General features: G+C 57.1%; 1 protein-coding gene across 1 annotated transcript; it reads left to right on the top strand.

Moving 5' to 3' along the window:
• Positions 1–2,926: 2,926 nt before the first annotated feature.
• Positions 2,927–14,847, top strand: ADAMTS15 (ADAM metallopeptidase with thrombospondin type 1 motif 15). The gene is made up of 8 exons (XM_053997131.1): positions 2,927–3,855; positions 8,031–8,163; positions 8,667–8,834; positions 9,233–9,516; positions 10,241–10,418; positions 10,515–10,696; positions 11,254–11,429; positions 11,836–14,847. Exons 1-8 carry the CDS (start codon positions 2,941–2,943, stop codon positions 12,614–12,616), a joined length of 2,817 nt encoding a protein of 938 aa, XP_053853106.1. The 5' UTR covers positions 2,927–2,940; the 3' UTR covers positions 12,617–14,847.
• The last annotated feature ends 819 nt before the right edge of the window (positions 14,848–15,666 follow it).

Below are 15,666 nucleotides of genomic sequence, written 5' to 3'. Positions count from 1 at the left end.
AAATCAAAGGAGAAGCAGAACCCGCCTTACATCCCTTGATATATTTCATTATCTGTAGCTGCTCAGAATGTTCCAAAGGCATCTTCCATTTCCATTCCCTGCTTTCTGTGTGCTCTCCTTCAAGTCACACACATTCATCCCATTTCCATCCAACCCAGATGAACTGCAGGGGGTGAGGAGCAGCCAGGCTCAGCCCCCAGCACCTGGAAAGACCTGGAGTGACACCAAGGTGTCACCTGGTCCAGCTCCTGCCTTCAGGTGTGGGGCTCAAGCAGCCGTTGGTTTGTCCCCAGAGAGAAAAATCACATCACGTCCTCGAGCAAGAGGAAAACTAAAATAAAAATGTTCCTCCTTCTTTTATGGAGTGCTCTGGAACATTCCTGTACCCGCTGGAGCTGCCTGGAAAGGGTGACCAGTGTGTGCTCTTGTGCTCCACAGCTTCTCTGCTCACCCTGGGCAGGGCAGTGATGGTTTGATCAGGTTTGATGGTTTGATGGGAATCACCTATCCCAAAGCAACCTGCCTTGGGGTGGGTGATTCCCAGCTGTTCAGAGCGAGGGCTGGGGAGCTGGGACGGAGCATCCAGCTGATCCATCCCTGTGCTTCCAGCCCATGGCACAGCCTCAGCATCACGGGACACAGCGAGTCCCGTGCCTGGAGGAGCCAGCGGCTCTCAGCCCAGGCACAGCCAAAGCACTCACATTTTCTGCCTGCCTTTCCCCATCAGGAGGCAATCAGATGTTCTCCAGGCTGGAGATAAAACTCCTGCCAGCTTGGTTTGACTCATCCTCTTGATGAGAGCTCCCAGATGGAGGGGCTGGAGCTCAGGGGCAGCAGTGACTAACTCTGCTGGGTCTTGGTTCATCAGCTGATGCTGCTGCCTCTGAGATTGATGACCTCTAGGCTGAGGTAGCTGGTGGCAGCTCTGGGAGCCTGTGGCATTCTGGATGCTGCTGTGGTCTTTGGAGAAACTCATCCTGCTGAGCAGAGCAAAGCTGTGGGGAGGAGAAATTCCCTCCTGGCACCTCAAGATGCTCAAGATGTCTCTTCCCTTGCTCCTCCACTGCCTGGGCTGCCCATTACCAACATCCCTGGGCACGTTGCGCTTTGGCCAGCAGACAAAATCCCTGATTGCCTCAGCCCAGCACAGTCAAATCAGGTTTTTTTTGGGTCACAAGTTCAGCTGCAAGGCACACGACTGAGCAAACCACAGCACGGGGATGCACTGGCAGCAAAACAAGCTGGGCTGTGGGCTGTGGGCTGTGGGCTCCGTGCCTTAGGCAATAACTTTGGATTCTGTTTCATACATGCACACATTCTTCAGCTGTGCTTGGATTTCAAAGGGTTTCAGCCTTTGCTGAAATCACATCAAAGCCAGCTTGTCCATGAGAAGCCTTAATTTTATCACTAAACCAAACCGTGGTGCTTATGGTGCTGACAAATCTGTCCCTCAGCTACAGGTTGTTGCTGAGGACTCTTCACTGCTCTCCAAAAATCCCATCCACAGCGAAATCTTCCTGCCTCCCAGGAGCATTGACTGCCTCAGCATCGTCCCCACGCTGTTCTGGTGATCCTGTATTTGGTGGGTGTGGGCAATTCCCATATGCTCCACACAGGTCTCAGAGGAGGGGGTGTTGCAGACGTTAGCACTTGTGGAGTGCACTTTGGTGGTGAGGGATGAAGGGAGGCTGAGCTCAGAGTGGAAATCGCCTTTGCCCCCCGCTGGGTGAGGGTGGGGTGGGTGGAGGGGGGTGCACTGGAAGCTGCTTTGCTGGGGAGAACAGGGATCCCCCGGTGTGAATGCAGGAATTGGTGGGGCAGTGTTGCACTGGGGTGGCAGGTCTGGAGGTGCATGGAGGGGCACAGCTGGGATCTCCATGCTAGACACCCCTGGGCTGTGGAAAACATTTATCTTCCCAAATAATGGGAACTGAGCCCTCAGCTGCCAAATAGCAGGTTCCCCACTCCACTGAACTGTCCCAAATACCAGCACGGAGCAGAGGATGGAGGGCTGGAGTAGCTGACCTTTAAAGGTCTTTTCCAACCCAAACTGTTCCATGACTCAATGATTCTATGACCTTTTATCTTTCCTGCACACCCCTGTTGTAACCAAGAGGCCCCGTCCCTGCGGGGTCACAGAGCTCCATCCCTACACTTAGAGCAGGATCCAGAAAAACTGGAGAGTGGTAGGAGGAAGCCTGGCAGGTGGGAGCATCCCTGGGGGATGCAGAGTTTCCCTCTTTGCTGCAGGAATAAAAGTGAAGAGGGTCTCCTTCCACTCCATCCCATCCAACACCCCAATCCTATCCTGTCCCACCCTCACATCCCACTTCATTCCATTCCCATCCCATCCTGTCCCATCCTACCCCTTATCCCGTCCCATCTCACCTCACCCCATCCCATTCCACCCCACCCTTTATTCCATCCTGTTCCAACCCCAGCATCCCATTCCGTCCCATACAATCCTATCCCACTCCTCAGTCCCATCTATCTCACCCCATCTCATGCCACCCTCTATACCCACCCCACCTCAAACTCACATCCCACCCCATCCCACCCCATCACTCCATCCCCTCCCGTCCTCACGGCGGTGCCGCGCCCCCGCCCCGCTCCGCCCCGGGGAGGCGGCGGCAGCCCCGGGCGGAGCGCGGATCTCTCCCGGCTCCGCTCGGCTCCTCCGCCGGCCCCGCTCGGCCCCGCTCGGCTCCGGCCCCCGCCCCGGAGTGGCTGCGGCGGGGCCAAGCCGCGCCCCGCTCCCGCACTATAAAAGCGCGGTGCGCCCCGCAAAGCAGGTACCGGCGGGGCCGCTCCGCTCCTCCAGCCTCCGCGGGTCCAGGAGGAGGAGGAGGAGGGAGGGAGGAAGGGGGGGGCCGGGTCCTGCTTTCTCCCCCCCGCGCCTCCCCCGAACCCCGATGCGGCCGGCCTGAGCCCGCCGGGACGATGCTGCCGCTGCTGCCGCTGCTGCTGCTGGGCGCCCCGGGGCTGCGCCTGAGCTCGGGGGCGCCCCCGGACCCCGACTCCGCGCTGGTCACTCCCCTGCGCCTGGACCCCGACATCAACGGGCCCGCTTATTTCAGGGGGGGCCCGGCCGAGCCTCCCCGGGGGGGGCAGGCGCTGGTGATCCAGCTCTCGGCTTTCGGGGAGGATTTCTACCTCCACCTCTCTCCCGACGCCCGGTTCATCGCGCCCGCCTTCGCCGCCCACTACCTGGGGGCGGCCGCCCGCCCGCTCCCCGCTCTCCGCCACTGCTTCTATTCGGGGGATGTCAACGCCGACCGCGAGTCCTTCGCCGCCCTCAGCCTTTGCGGGGGGCTCCGGGGGGCTTTCGGCTACCGGGGAGCCGAGTACCTGATCAGCCCGCTGGCGGGGGGGGCGGCCGAGGGACTCCATCGCCTGCAGCGCCGCAGCCCCGGCCGCCCCGTCGGGGCCGGAGCATCCCGCTGCGCCGTGGGCTCCGGGCTCACCCCCGGCGTGCTGCAGGCGCTCGACAAGTACCGGGGGCGTGCGGGGGGGAAAGGCGGCCGCGCCAAGCGCTTCGCCTCGGTCCCGCGTTACGTGGAGACCTTGGTGGTGGCCGACGAGTCGATGGTGAAGTTCCACGGGGATGACCTCCAGCACTACCTGCTCACCCTGATGGCCACGGCCGCCCGTCTCTACAAGCACCCCAGCATCCGTAACCCCATCCAGATCTCCGTGGTCAAGTTCCTCCTCATCGGGCAGGATGACAAGGGGCCCAAAGTCACCAGCAACGCCGCCCTCACCCTCCGCAACTTCTGCGCCTGGCAGAAGAAGTGGAACAAGGTCAGCGACAAGCACCCCGAGTACTGGGACACCGCCATCCTCTTCACCAAGCAGGTGGGTGCAGGGGGGCCTGGAGGAGCTGCTCCCCCCTGTCACGGTGCCCTGCACTGGGCTAAGGCGTTCTGCCACCTGTGTGCATGACGGGGAGGTTGTGCCTGTGGCTGATCCCTCTTTCCCAGGGAACCTCCGCTCTCAGATGCTGGGGTGGGGGGACCAGAGGCATGGAGCAAGCCAACTCGGGCCAGCCCTTGCTATCCCCTGGGCAGGTTTTGGCTAGCAGCCTGGAAAAATCCCTGCCATGGGGTGAATGAGGCTGGGAGGTGTCCAAAGGCAGGTTGCCCCATGGGCAGAAACCTGCTGCTCTATCTCCTGCCTCCATGCAGGAGCTTGGCAGCGAGTGCCCTGTGGCTCTGGTGTGCACCCTGAAATGAGAGGTCTGAGCCCAGAAGAGGAGGAGCATTGTCCCGCTTCCCCCTCCCCAGCTGAGAAGAGCTCACAGTGCCACCTGCCAAGAAAAAACCTCTCCCTGCTTCCTCTGACTCATGCATGAGGTTCTCCTGAGAACCTGGACCTCTCCTCAGCACTGGCTGCACTGCATGGACCCGGTTCAGGGCTGGAAGTGAAGCACCAGAGATTCAGCCAGCACTGCAGCCCTCGAGTGGGGGAGAGCAGAGAGGCACTGCCACCCCTGCCGTGGGCTGGCCGCATCCCTGTGGTGGGAGAGAGGCTTGGAGCTGCCTTTGGCGTGGCTCCGTGGTGATGTGGCGTGTGGGATGAACTCTGCATCCTCCCACCCCCACAGACTGGGTGACACTGAAGCTCCCACAGCCTCTCCCCATTGTTCCTTCCTCTCTGTAGTCTTAGTGTGGACATCAGCCCAGTGCCTGCATCCCAAAATCCCTGATGGGATGGGAAGAGATTGAGCCCAGCTTGGAGGGGACAGTCACGTCTTATCCTGGCTGCAGCAGCCTTTGGCAGAAAAGGCTCCTTGCATTTTCTCCTTCCACTATCCCTGCCCAGATGTTTTTGGATTAGGGACAGGTGAGGAACTCCCCTCAGCAGCAGGGAGACCATTCCCAAAATATTTTTCCAGGTCAAGCACTTGTGGTGGGTGGGAAGGATATAGCATCCAGCTCAGTTCAGCTGTCCCTAGCCTGGGCTCAGCAAGGCCTGGAGCAGGAATGATGCTGTGCAGGACGTGTAGGATCCTGTCCTGTGTGTCTTCTTGTTCTCCCCACCCCGGGCCAGCTGTAAATCCTATGGGAGCACAGACAGGATGGAAGTCCAGGCTGCTGGAGCAGCTCAAAGAGGAGGACACTGCTGACACCTCTGCAGGGATGAGGCAGCTCCTCCCCTGGTGGAAGCCCAGTGAGGTCACTGGAGCTGCACGTGGGACAGAGTCGGTCCCAGCGATTCGAAAGATGTGGATCACGTCTGGGCTGCATTTTTTACACATTGCTAAACCATCCATTCCTGAAATCCCAAAGCAAGCTCGATGCAAAGGCACACGGTCAGGGAGACATCTGCCTTCCTTGAGTGCATCCATCTGTGGTCCCCTGACATTCTGAAGCTTATCTTCCTGCCAAAAAGCTGTTACATAAGCCCCCGACTTAAATTTCACCTCCAAGCTGGTTGATAGGCAGTTTTCACTGTGATGATGATGAGTTGCTGACGAATGGGGCTCTCTTTTACTGCTTGGATTTGCTCCCTTCCAACACTGGTGATGCTGAATGATGGATTTGCCTTTGGGAAACTCAGTCCTGATCAGCTGGTGGGTGCAGATTCCCTTCCTACCTGAGCCACTGCTTGTTAGAGGGTCCTGCAGAGCACCCAGCCTTCAGCTGCCCTCCTGGAAATATCCTGGCACACCATGGCCAAGGGCTTGTCCATCCTTCCCACCCCTCCTGGACCTCATGTCACACCGGCAAACGTTTGCTGCACATCTTCGCTTTGCAGTAAAACCAAAGGGATGTTGCATGAAGGAACATCTGGCTGCAGCCTAGCACGTGGCTGATGCTGTGGGGGAATTTGGAAACTGCAGCTCAAGCCTCAGCTTTTTGGAGTTGCTTTGGATGCACACAGGAAGCCTCTGTGGCAGGGAGAGTGCTTATGACTCTGAGCAGGTGAATTAATGCACAAGGATCCCCCTGACTGACCTGTGGAATGTCTTCAGAAGTTCACAAGGGATGACAAAAAGCCTTGGAAGGTCCCATGTAGGAAGGTGAGGCTGGCAGGAGCGCTGATGCACTGAGCAGGTTGCCTGCAGCCCCTTGGATCAAGCGTCCTCCCTGGACCTGTGCCAGCAGGGGGGATACCAGTGACAGAGAGCAGAGGCAGAGCCGGCTCCTTGCACGGTGCTTTCCCACCCTAAACCTCTTCCATTTCTCTCTGCTCCCCTCCTGAGCAGCCTCAACACCTGGCAAGGCTGAAGGAGGTGTTCAGGTGGGGGATCAGGAGCTCTCATTGAAGCGCAGAGATGCTGCCTAGCATGCCCAGGCTGCCCTGAGGAGGCTGTGGTGAGGAGTGAGGGAAAAGCCCCTGAAGAGCTGCTGGTGGTGTATCCCAGCGAGGTTCAGAGCGAGAAGTGGGTCAGTGTGTCACTGCAGGTGTTGGGCCAGGAGCCAAAGCTCGCTGTGCTGGCGAGGAAAGAACTCTTCAAAGAGCACTGAGAACTCTTCAAAGAGCGCTGAGCGGGGAGCTGCGGGCTGTGAGGCTGTGACATTCCTCCCCACGCCCCATCCTTGCCCCCAAACCCCCAGTGCTGGTCAGAGCATGGGCAGGGGCTCCTGGGCAAGCTGCAGCCCTGGGTTGGCTCAGCGTGGCGATGGCACTGGGTCTTGGTGGTGTTTTGGGGCTGGGACTCTGCCCCTGGGCTTGCCAGCACCGTTAATCAACCTGTGCCCAGCAGTGGTGGCACTGCCAATGCAGCGTGGGGTTGCCACCTCTTCTCCCTGCTGAGGCTGATGTGTGATGGGTCAGGGGTGCAGCAGGGCCCCAGCTGGTCAGGAAAATTGCAGAGCAAAGCACTGAACTCGGTTGTATGATGGGGTTTTCCACCACCAGAGCAGACCCAGACGTTTCTTCACGTCACCTCTCTGGAGATCCCGGTCTTGCCTGTGCCTCCACACTCCGTAGCCCCAGGACTCCTGTTAAAGCCATCTCGGCCCTGGCTGGGGCTCTCTGAAGTCATCAGGACTGTTATTTACCCACGGCTGAACCTGCCTGCGCGGGAATGCCTTCAGCTTGGAAACCTTGCTGGAAATATTGGCAGAGCAGCTCCTGCAGGATTTTGAGCAACCCAGGCGCTTTGGCTGGGCGAGTGCTGAGCATGAATCACACTTATTTATAGCATGGGAGCGCCCAGCGAGTCCCTTACTTTTCTTTTCATGTGGAAAACAGCTCCGTGCCCGCTGCATGGCCTCCCTGGCAGCTCTGGGGCAGCACCAAGGGAGGGGAGGATGCTCCAGCCCTCCCAAACCAAACCACACCCCAGCAGGGGAAGGGAGCACCTGGGACAAGGTTACTGCCAGGCTGCAGCACCAGCGTGTCTTTAATGGACTTCTTTTAGCACAAGCACCTGGGGAAGGGCAGATCTGCCTACGGTGAGACCCTTGCCAGCCTCTCTCCTGGCAACATCTATGTAGGATCTGGCTCTCCTCAGTTTAGGGGTGGAAGTCTAAGCTGGTTCCTCCTCTGATCACCTGGGCTTAGTTGCTCCTTGAAGGGTTGCTGCAGAGTGTCTTAGAGAGACAAGAGCACTTTCTTTAACCCTGGAAGCCTTTGGACCTGGTCCAGGGCTTTGTTGTTCCTTGGAAGAAGCTGAGAAATGAGATTGAGAAGTGGCTCAGCTCCGAGTCCAAGGCCAGATGTGTCACCATCCACCCACCTTGAGCTGACACTTAAGACGAAGGGAACCAGACTGGCTCATCCGTGATAAAACCAGCTCCACCCTGGCCAGAGGAGCTGTTTGGGAAGGAAAAGCTGTTGCTGAAGGCAGGGCAGGATGCTGCACACATCCCTGGTGCTGGGGTTAAGTGCAAACACACCATTGTAGCCTGGGCTGGGTCAGGACTGAGGTTTCCTGCCTCTGTATCCCGGTGTGGTTCCCATCCCTTTGGGCTTTCTTCCCATCAGTAGCTCCCCGTGGGGGGCCAGGGATGAGGTGGGAAAGGGAAACCATGACACCTGTGCTGTCCCCAGGACTAACCCCTTCCCTCTGTGCCTGGCAGGACCTGTGTGGTGCCACCACCTGTGACACGTTGGGAATGGCAGACGTGGGCACCATGTGTGACCCCAAGCGCAGCTGCTCCGTCATCGAGGACGATGGGCTGCCCTCGGCTTTCACCACCGCCCACGAGCTGGGTAAGGCTCCCAGCTCTCCTCTTGCTCTCAGGAGCAGTTCCAGGAGCTGCCAGGGTTCAGAATAGCCCCGGTTTCAGCCTCTGGGTATCTGGTGATAGGGAAACTCTGCCTTGGGTACAAGACTCCTCCTGAGCCAGGTGGGAAAGGGCTGCTGAGGGAGCAAAAGGCTTTGCTCTCATGGTTGCTACCACAGCTGGGTTTCCAGGATTCAGGAGTCCTGAAGTAACAGGCAGAGGGCACACCTGCCTCTGGGAGGGAGGAGACAGTGGGGCAAGTGCTGAAGTCACCTATCACCTTCTCTTCACAATTTCCTTTGCCCTTCCTTTTCCTTGTGCTTTCCATGTGCATGAGGCATCTGGGAGAGGGCTGGAAGGTTTGCTGACTCTTCTGGGCTGTCCACAGCTGCAATCCTTGTGGGTCTGCCCTGAAAGAAGCTGGGGGGGGTTTCCTGCTCCTTGTGCTGTGCTGGGTTATTCATGCTGCCTCCCTTATCCCATCCCCAGGCCACGTGTTCAACATGCCCCATGACAACGTGAAGGCCTGTGAGGAGGTCTTTGGCCGGCTGAAGACCAACCACATGATGTCCCCCACCCTCATCCAGATCGACCGTGCCAACCCCTGGTCAGCCTGCAGTGCTGCCATCATCACCGACTTCCTGGACAGTGGCCACGGTGAGCCCTGCTGTGCCCCTCACCCCCTGCCTGTGTCCCTGTTCCCTAGGAACAGGGTCTATCCCTGCAGGTGTTTACTGGGAAAAGATAGTTGGCTGTAGGGCTCTTCCTCTCCTGGCTCTGTAAACAAATTTAGAAGGAAATGGGAGGTTTCTGTAGTGTCCAGACCTCCTGGGTGTCGCCAGCAGTGACATCTGCACTCAGGCTGCTGGCACAGCTCCAAGGTATCACCAGGAGGTGGAATCATCTGCATCTGGGATACAGCCAAGATCGAGGGCATCCCTTTGGGTAGCTTTGGCTCAATCTCTTCCTCATCTCCCTGCAGCAGTGCTTTCCCTCCCCACTCTGGTCCACACAACCCCCAGGACCCGGTAGAGCCCCTCTCCCCACTCCTGCAGGGGACTGTTTGCTGGACCAGCCTGCCAAACCCATCCCTCTGCCCGAAGACCTGCCGGGGACGAGCTACAGCCTGAACCAGCAGTGCGAGCTGGCCTTCGGGGTGGGCTCCAAGCCCTGCCCCTACATGCAGTACTGCGCCAAGCTGTGGTGCACGGGCAAGGCGCGCGGGCAGATCGTCTGCCAGACCCGCCACTTCCCCTGGGCCGACGGCACCGCCTGCGGCGACGGGCGCTTCTGCCTCAAGGGAGCCTGCGTGGAGAGGCACAACGTCAGCAAGTACAGGGTGAGTGCCTGTGCTGGGAGCCCCAGAACACCCCGCAGGGTCACTCAGTGAGTACAGGATGGGTACCTGTGCTGGGAGCCCCAAAACACCCCGCAGGGTCACCCAGTGATACAGGATGGGTACCTGTGCTGGGAGCCCTCAAAACACCCTACAGGGTCACTCTGAGCAGGTGCTGGCAGAGATATCCCCCATCTCCTGATGGTGGAGACCCAGCATGGGGACACTGATGTGGAAAGAGCTGGAGATCCCTTGGGTATCATGTATTTCTCAAGGAGTGAGGCTGCTGCTCTGCTCCAGCCAGCCCTGGGCAAATTTCACAGAATTTGCTGAGTTGGAAGGGACTCACAAGGATCACTGAGTCCAACTACTGGCCCTGCTCAGGACCATTCCCAAGAGTCACACCACACACCTGAGGGTATTGTCCAAATGCTTCTTGAGCTCTGTCAGGCTTGGGGCTGTGGCCACTTTCCTGGGAGCCTGTTCCAGTGCCCCAGCACCCTCTGGGGGAAGAACCTTTTAGTGATATCCAGCCTAACCCTCCTCTGACACAACTTCAGACCAACTCCCTTGGGTCCTCTCACTGGTCACCACAGAGAAGAGATCCACCCCTCGGATCCCCGTTACCAGGAAGGTTTGTGGGTGGTTGGAGGTTTCACTTGTGAGGGGATGGCTCCAAGTGTGGAAAGGATGGGTGTGCAGTGCCTCACGCTGTCCCTCCCTGCAGGTGGACGGTGGCTGGGCCAAGTGGTCGCCGTACGGGCCGTGCTCGCGGACCTGTGGCGGTGGGGTGCAGCTGGCCAGGCGGGAATGCACCGACCCCGTGCCGGCCAACGGGGGCTCCTACTGCGAGGGCATCCGCGTCAAGTACCGCTCCTGCAACCTGGAGCCCTGTGCTGCTGCAGGTAAGGGCTGGAGCTCGGCTTGGCCTGTAACAACCCCACAAAACTAAAGCTGGAGGTGCAGGCTGGTGCCCAACACCACATCCCTATTATTTTCAGTGCCAGGGAAGAGCTTCCGTGAGGAACAGTGTGAGGCTTTCAACGGCTACAGTCACAGCACGAACCGCCTGACTGCCTCCATCTCCTGGGTTCCCAAATACTCCGGTGTCTCGCCCCGGGATAAGTGCAAGCTTATCTGCCGGGCCAACGGCACCGGCTACTTCTATGTGCTGGCACCCAAGGTTGGTGAGACACCCCCAGGGTCAGTGCCTGGACTGTGGGATGGCTCCAGTGCACCTGGAGATAAATAGATTTTCCTTGTCTGGTGGGTGGTTGGTGTTAGATGAGGTGCCACCAGTCAGGTATGAATCAGCTTGGTGCTGGAGCTGGTCCACGGAGGGTCTTCCTCTGGAAGATGTCATTTTTACCTCTTGTAAAGGTGCCTCTGGCATATTCCTGTGGTCCTGGGATAGAGGATGATAGTTTGGGTACTGGGGAAGCATTGGGCAGGGCAGGGGGGACATCCAGACATGGGACTGAGCGGGATGGTGTTGGCAGTGTCCCCTGTGCAGCTTGTTCCCAGCAATGGAAAGGGCAGGAAATTCTGTGGATGGGAGAAAAGGGATGATCTCTCTCAGAGACCCCAAAATCCTGCCTGCAAAGCAGAACACGAGCAAAGAGCGACATGGTGCCTGCTGGCATCTCCTGTCAGATGGATTGGGGTGGGATGGACACAGCTGGGATGCCTCAGCAGGTGTGAGAGGGAAATGCAGCAGCTTGTTTTTCTCGCCTGGTTTAGGTTGTGGATGGCACCCCTTGCTCCCCGGACTCCACTTCGGTCTGTGTCCAGGGCAAATGCATCAAGGCGGGCTGTGATGGGAAGTTGGGCTCCAAGAAGAAGTTTGACAAATGCAGTGTCTGTGGAGGAGACAACAAGAGCTGCAAGAAGGTCTCAGGCTTGTTCACCAAGCCCATGTGAGTATTTGGTTACCCTGTGTGCTTCACTTACTCCAGCTTGGTGTTTTGGTGTGGGGGATGCAGGAAGGTTGCGGAGATGGTGACGGGATAAAACCTTCCTGAGCAAAATCTGCTGGTGCTTGTGTAGATCACTGCACAGACACCTGGGCTGGCTCTGAAGGAGCAGCAGGACACATCTAATGTTCTGTTGATTTCTGCTGATGGAGTGCTGTTGAGCCAGAGGGGCTGAAGCATCTTCCTGTAACTGGGTGTCATCAGCCTAGACAAAACTCAATGCAGCGAGGAGATTCAAAATGATCTTCACAGGAAGAAGACAAATGTAGGGGTGGGAGGACCTCAGGGCTGAAGTAATGCACCATGTCCCTGTGCCTGACGTCCTGCCCTGCCCGCTCTTCTCTTTCAGGCACGGCTACAACTTTGTGGTGGTCATCCCCGCGGGCGCCTCCAACATCGACATCCGGCAGCGGGGCTACAAAGGACTCATCAGCGATGACAACTACCTGGCGCTGAAGAACGCGCAGGGCAAGTACCTGCTGAACGGCCACTTCATCGTCTCGGCCGTCGAGAGGGACCTGATGGTGAAGGGCAGCGTCCTGCGCTACAGCGGCACCGGCACCGCCGTCGAGAGCCTCCAGGCCTTCAAGCCCATCCAGGAACCCCTGACTCTGGAGGTGCTCTCCGTGGGAAAGATGACCCCTCCTCGGGTACGCTACTCCTTCTACCTCCCCAAGGAGAGCAAGGAGGACAAGTCCTCCTACAAGAAGGAGGGCAAGGCCCCGCCGGACCTCAACAACAGCGTCCTCAGCCTGTCCAACCGCCTGGATGGCGGGAGGCCGAGCTACAAACGCCCCTCGTACAAGTGGGCGGTGGGCGGCTGGGAGGCGTGCTCCGTCACCTGCGGCGATGGCTTGCAGAAGCGGTCGGTGGCTTGCCGCGACTCCTACGGCCAGCCGGCCGCCGAGTGCGACGCGGCGCAGCGCCCCGCCGACGTCCGGCTGTGCGGGGAGCCCTGCCCGGCCTGGGAAGCTGGACCGTGGTCTTCTTGCTCCAAGAGCTGTGGTCGGGGTTTCAAGAGACGGGCGTTGAAGTGCTTGGTGCCGACGGGGCGCCTGCTGCCCCGGGAGAGTTGCAATTTTCGGAGGAAGCCGCAGGAGCTGGATTTCTGCACCTTGAGGCCGTGCTGAGCAGGTCAAGGGGTGCCTGCAAGGAAGGGCATGGTGTTCCTATGGCTGGGCTCAGCCAAGCAGCAGCCAGAGGATGGGAGTGGGGGAGATGTCCATAGCACATAGCAAAAGGGGGAAAAATAAGAAAAAAGTGGGGGAAATAGGGACCTGGGTGTGGGGACAGCCCCATGCACCTGGGAGAGAGGGCTTTTACCAATCAGGTCACTTGGAGACAGAGCAGGAATGAACATCTACCTCGAAGCCACTGAACGACACGGAAACCACCGGTGGAGGCTGGGAACTGGGGGGACAGATGGAAGCGAGGAGGATCATCCCTGCCTGTGGTGGATCTGTGGTACAGGCAGGGAGATGCCCCTAAATTGCACAGATGAAGCCTCCCCCCACCTTCCCAGGACCAACCCTACCTCCCTTCTCCCTGGACTCCCCCAACACTCATGCTAAATGGGACCAAAAGGATTTACCAATGCAACGACCACCGGTGCGATGAGGCGCTGGGACTGATGCCTCCAGGGTTTGCTGGTGGGGACTTTGTTGTCCCAGCAGCATCCCCGGGCCAGGCTGGAAGGTGGTGGCTTTATTTTCATTCTCTCCTCGTGTTTATGACCTGACCAGTGTAAATTTTATGGTGCTTAACTCTGTATTTTTTTAACCTCCTTTCTCCCCTCCTGGTGGATGTAAACCTTGCATAGCAGGGCTGGTGTTACTCCCAGGGGATCTCACCAGCCCGAGGTTTCCTATGGTGCTTTGGGATGGGGCTGTGTGAACATCCAGATGCTCCTTTACACCCTGGCCCACCTGAAGCTTTTCAGGGCTAAAAGGGATCACTGTGGAGGTTTGAGCTGTCATTCCAAAAAAAAAGCAACAAGGAACTGTGTTGTGGTTCCACAGGGTCAGACACAGCCTCCCCCGGTCACTGAGACTTTGCTTCGCTCTGGAAATGGTGCTCAATGCTCAATGGGACCAGTATGTCATGCCCAGACATCCCATAGCCTCCTGCCTTTAATCAGGCTGGGGTATTTTTCCTCTGTGTAAAGCTTCTCTGAGATATCCTGAGCTCTATCAGAGCTGGGGTCACTTCCCTGGCATCCCTTTTGAGCAGAGGGAGAGGGAGATTAATTTGGGTCTTTGGCTTTCCTGAGGAAAAAGGAGCTCAGTGGGGTTCAGGCATGCAGGGAAAGAGGAACTGTCAAACCTCTTGCTGCTGCAAAGCATCTACAACCAGTTTCCCCCTCCAGTTATTCTGGGGTTGTTCTGTACCTCTGGGGTTATTCTGCACCTCTGATGGTTTAGTAGCATCGTGCCTGTTGTGGTCAGAGGCTGTTTTACCTCTCCCAAACCCCATTTATCATTGAGGTCTCTTGCTCAGGTCAAATCATCAGGCACCATTGAATTTTTTGCTTTGTCACTGAAGCAGGTGCCTCTTAATCAACGAGCTGTGACTGTGAGCAAGCCAATGCTTCTGGGTCAAGCTGTGCAGTTACTGGGATCAGCAGGAAGGTATTTTAGGGATGAGACACATGTTTTGGGTAGGCAGAAGATGCCATCTCAGCAAATAAAGGCTTGGAGCCTGCCATGCTTGTTGGAGGTACAACAAGGAAACTCCGTTGCCTCTTGGGTGGCTCCAGAAGGTCTCCAGCTGTGAGCAAGGTGACAGTGACAAGAAACGGGACAGGTGGCATGAGAGTTCCCTTCTTAGGTCTTTCCAGCAGCTCACAAACTCCTTGTGACAATGTTTGCGGGCTCATCCTCCCTAGGGATCCTCCTAGAGGATCGATCTAATGCCTCTTTCAACACAATCATGTTTTAGGTCTCCACGCTGCTCCACAGAGCCAGGAGCAGATGTTGTGGTTGCTCTGCACAGCAGGGAACGGGAGTTAATGTTCTTAGGAAATCCCTTCCAGGTCTCCATTCCCATGAACATACCACCCATTTTCTGAGGGTTTTCCTGCATATCTGAGCCCGCTGCGCTTCCCTCTGGGGACAGAGCTCTGAGGAGCTGCCCTTTGGTGTCCTGCCATCCCACAGCTGGTTCCTAAGCCACCGAGAAATTGTCAGCCTCGCTCCTGAGGAGGGGAGGGATTCCTCGTGTGTGGTTCTTTTGCTGAGGGTGCAGCAGAAGGACGGAGATGCCGATGGCACTGGCTGCTTTGTGTATACCATGTATACTGAACATCGATCTCTGCTGTTTGTGCGTCAGTAGCAAACCTGAAATAAATCTGTATTTAAAGTTACACCCGGGGGGACACGGTCCTGCAAGGGTTGTTTTGTTGGTGGCTGCAGGGTATTCTTTGTGTTATTGTGATGCTGACCCCTTTATAGTGTCAGCTCATTAACTAAAGAACAAAACTGGTGCCTTTCGGGCTTACCTAAAAACAGAGGCCAGACAAAATTAAGGGAATAAAAAGTGGTTCTATTTATTGAAGGGTCTTCAGGTACATTTAGGGCAGATGAAGCCCCCCCAGGGGCTACACTCAAAAAAAGGACAATGGGTCATGGGTTTTCACATTTTTATAAGTTTGGTCCATTTGCATATTGGGGGTGAATCTTCCAATTACAGGTTCAGCTAATGAAGTCATTTACCCAAGTTTGCTCCCCCAACTCACTTTTGTTTCCATCTCTCAGGCCTGAGGCAGTGAGGGGTCCTTGATTGCCAGGCCTGGAGAGGAATTGTTGTGTCTGCCCCAAGTGGGGAAGCAGCAGCTCACACTGTGTGTGGAGTTTGGAGTTCTACACTAAAGAACTGCAGGTTACAAATAGATGGAAAATAGAAAAGCTAAATTCCTAAGGCATCAAAACCAACACCTTTATATGCCCAACAGGTTTATTCTGATCTGGTTCTGCTACAGGATTGGTTACTGGTAAAAAAGAAGCCCAACCTGAAGGAGCCCTGTGGTGAATCAGTCCCTGTGAGCCCCAAGAGGACTGGGGATGCTCATTGAAGGAGGCTGGTTTGCCTTAGGCTTGAATCAGGATGTTCTTTTGTCAGGGTGACAGGAATATGGAGTTAAAAGGATTGATGTAAACTGGAACAGCACTCTCACATCCTGGAA

Source organism: Vidua macroura, chromosome 22 (assembly GCF_024509145.1).
Source record: "Vidua macroura isolate BioBank_ID:100142 chromosome 22, ASM2450914v1, whole genome shotgun sequence".
Lineage (NCBI taxonomy): Eukaryota > Metazoa > Chordata > Aves > Passeriformes > Viduidae > Vidua > Vidua macroura.
The sequence above is the reverse complement of the archived record's forward strand: the minus strand, read 5'-3'. Positions and strand labels throughout refer to the sequence as shown.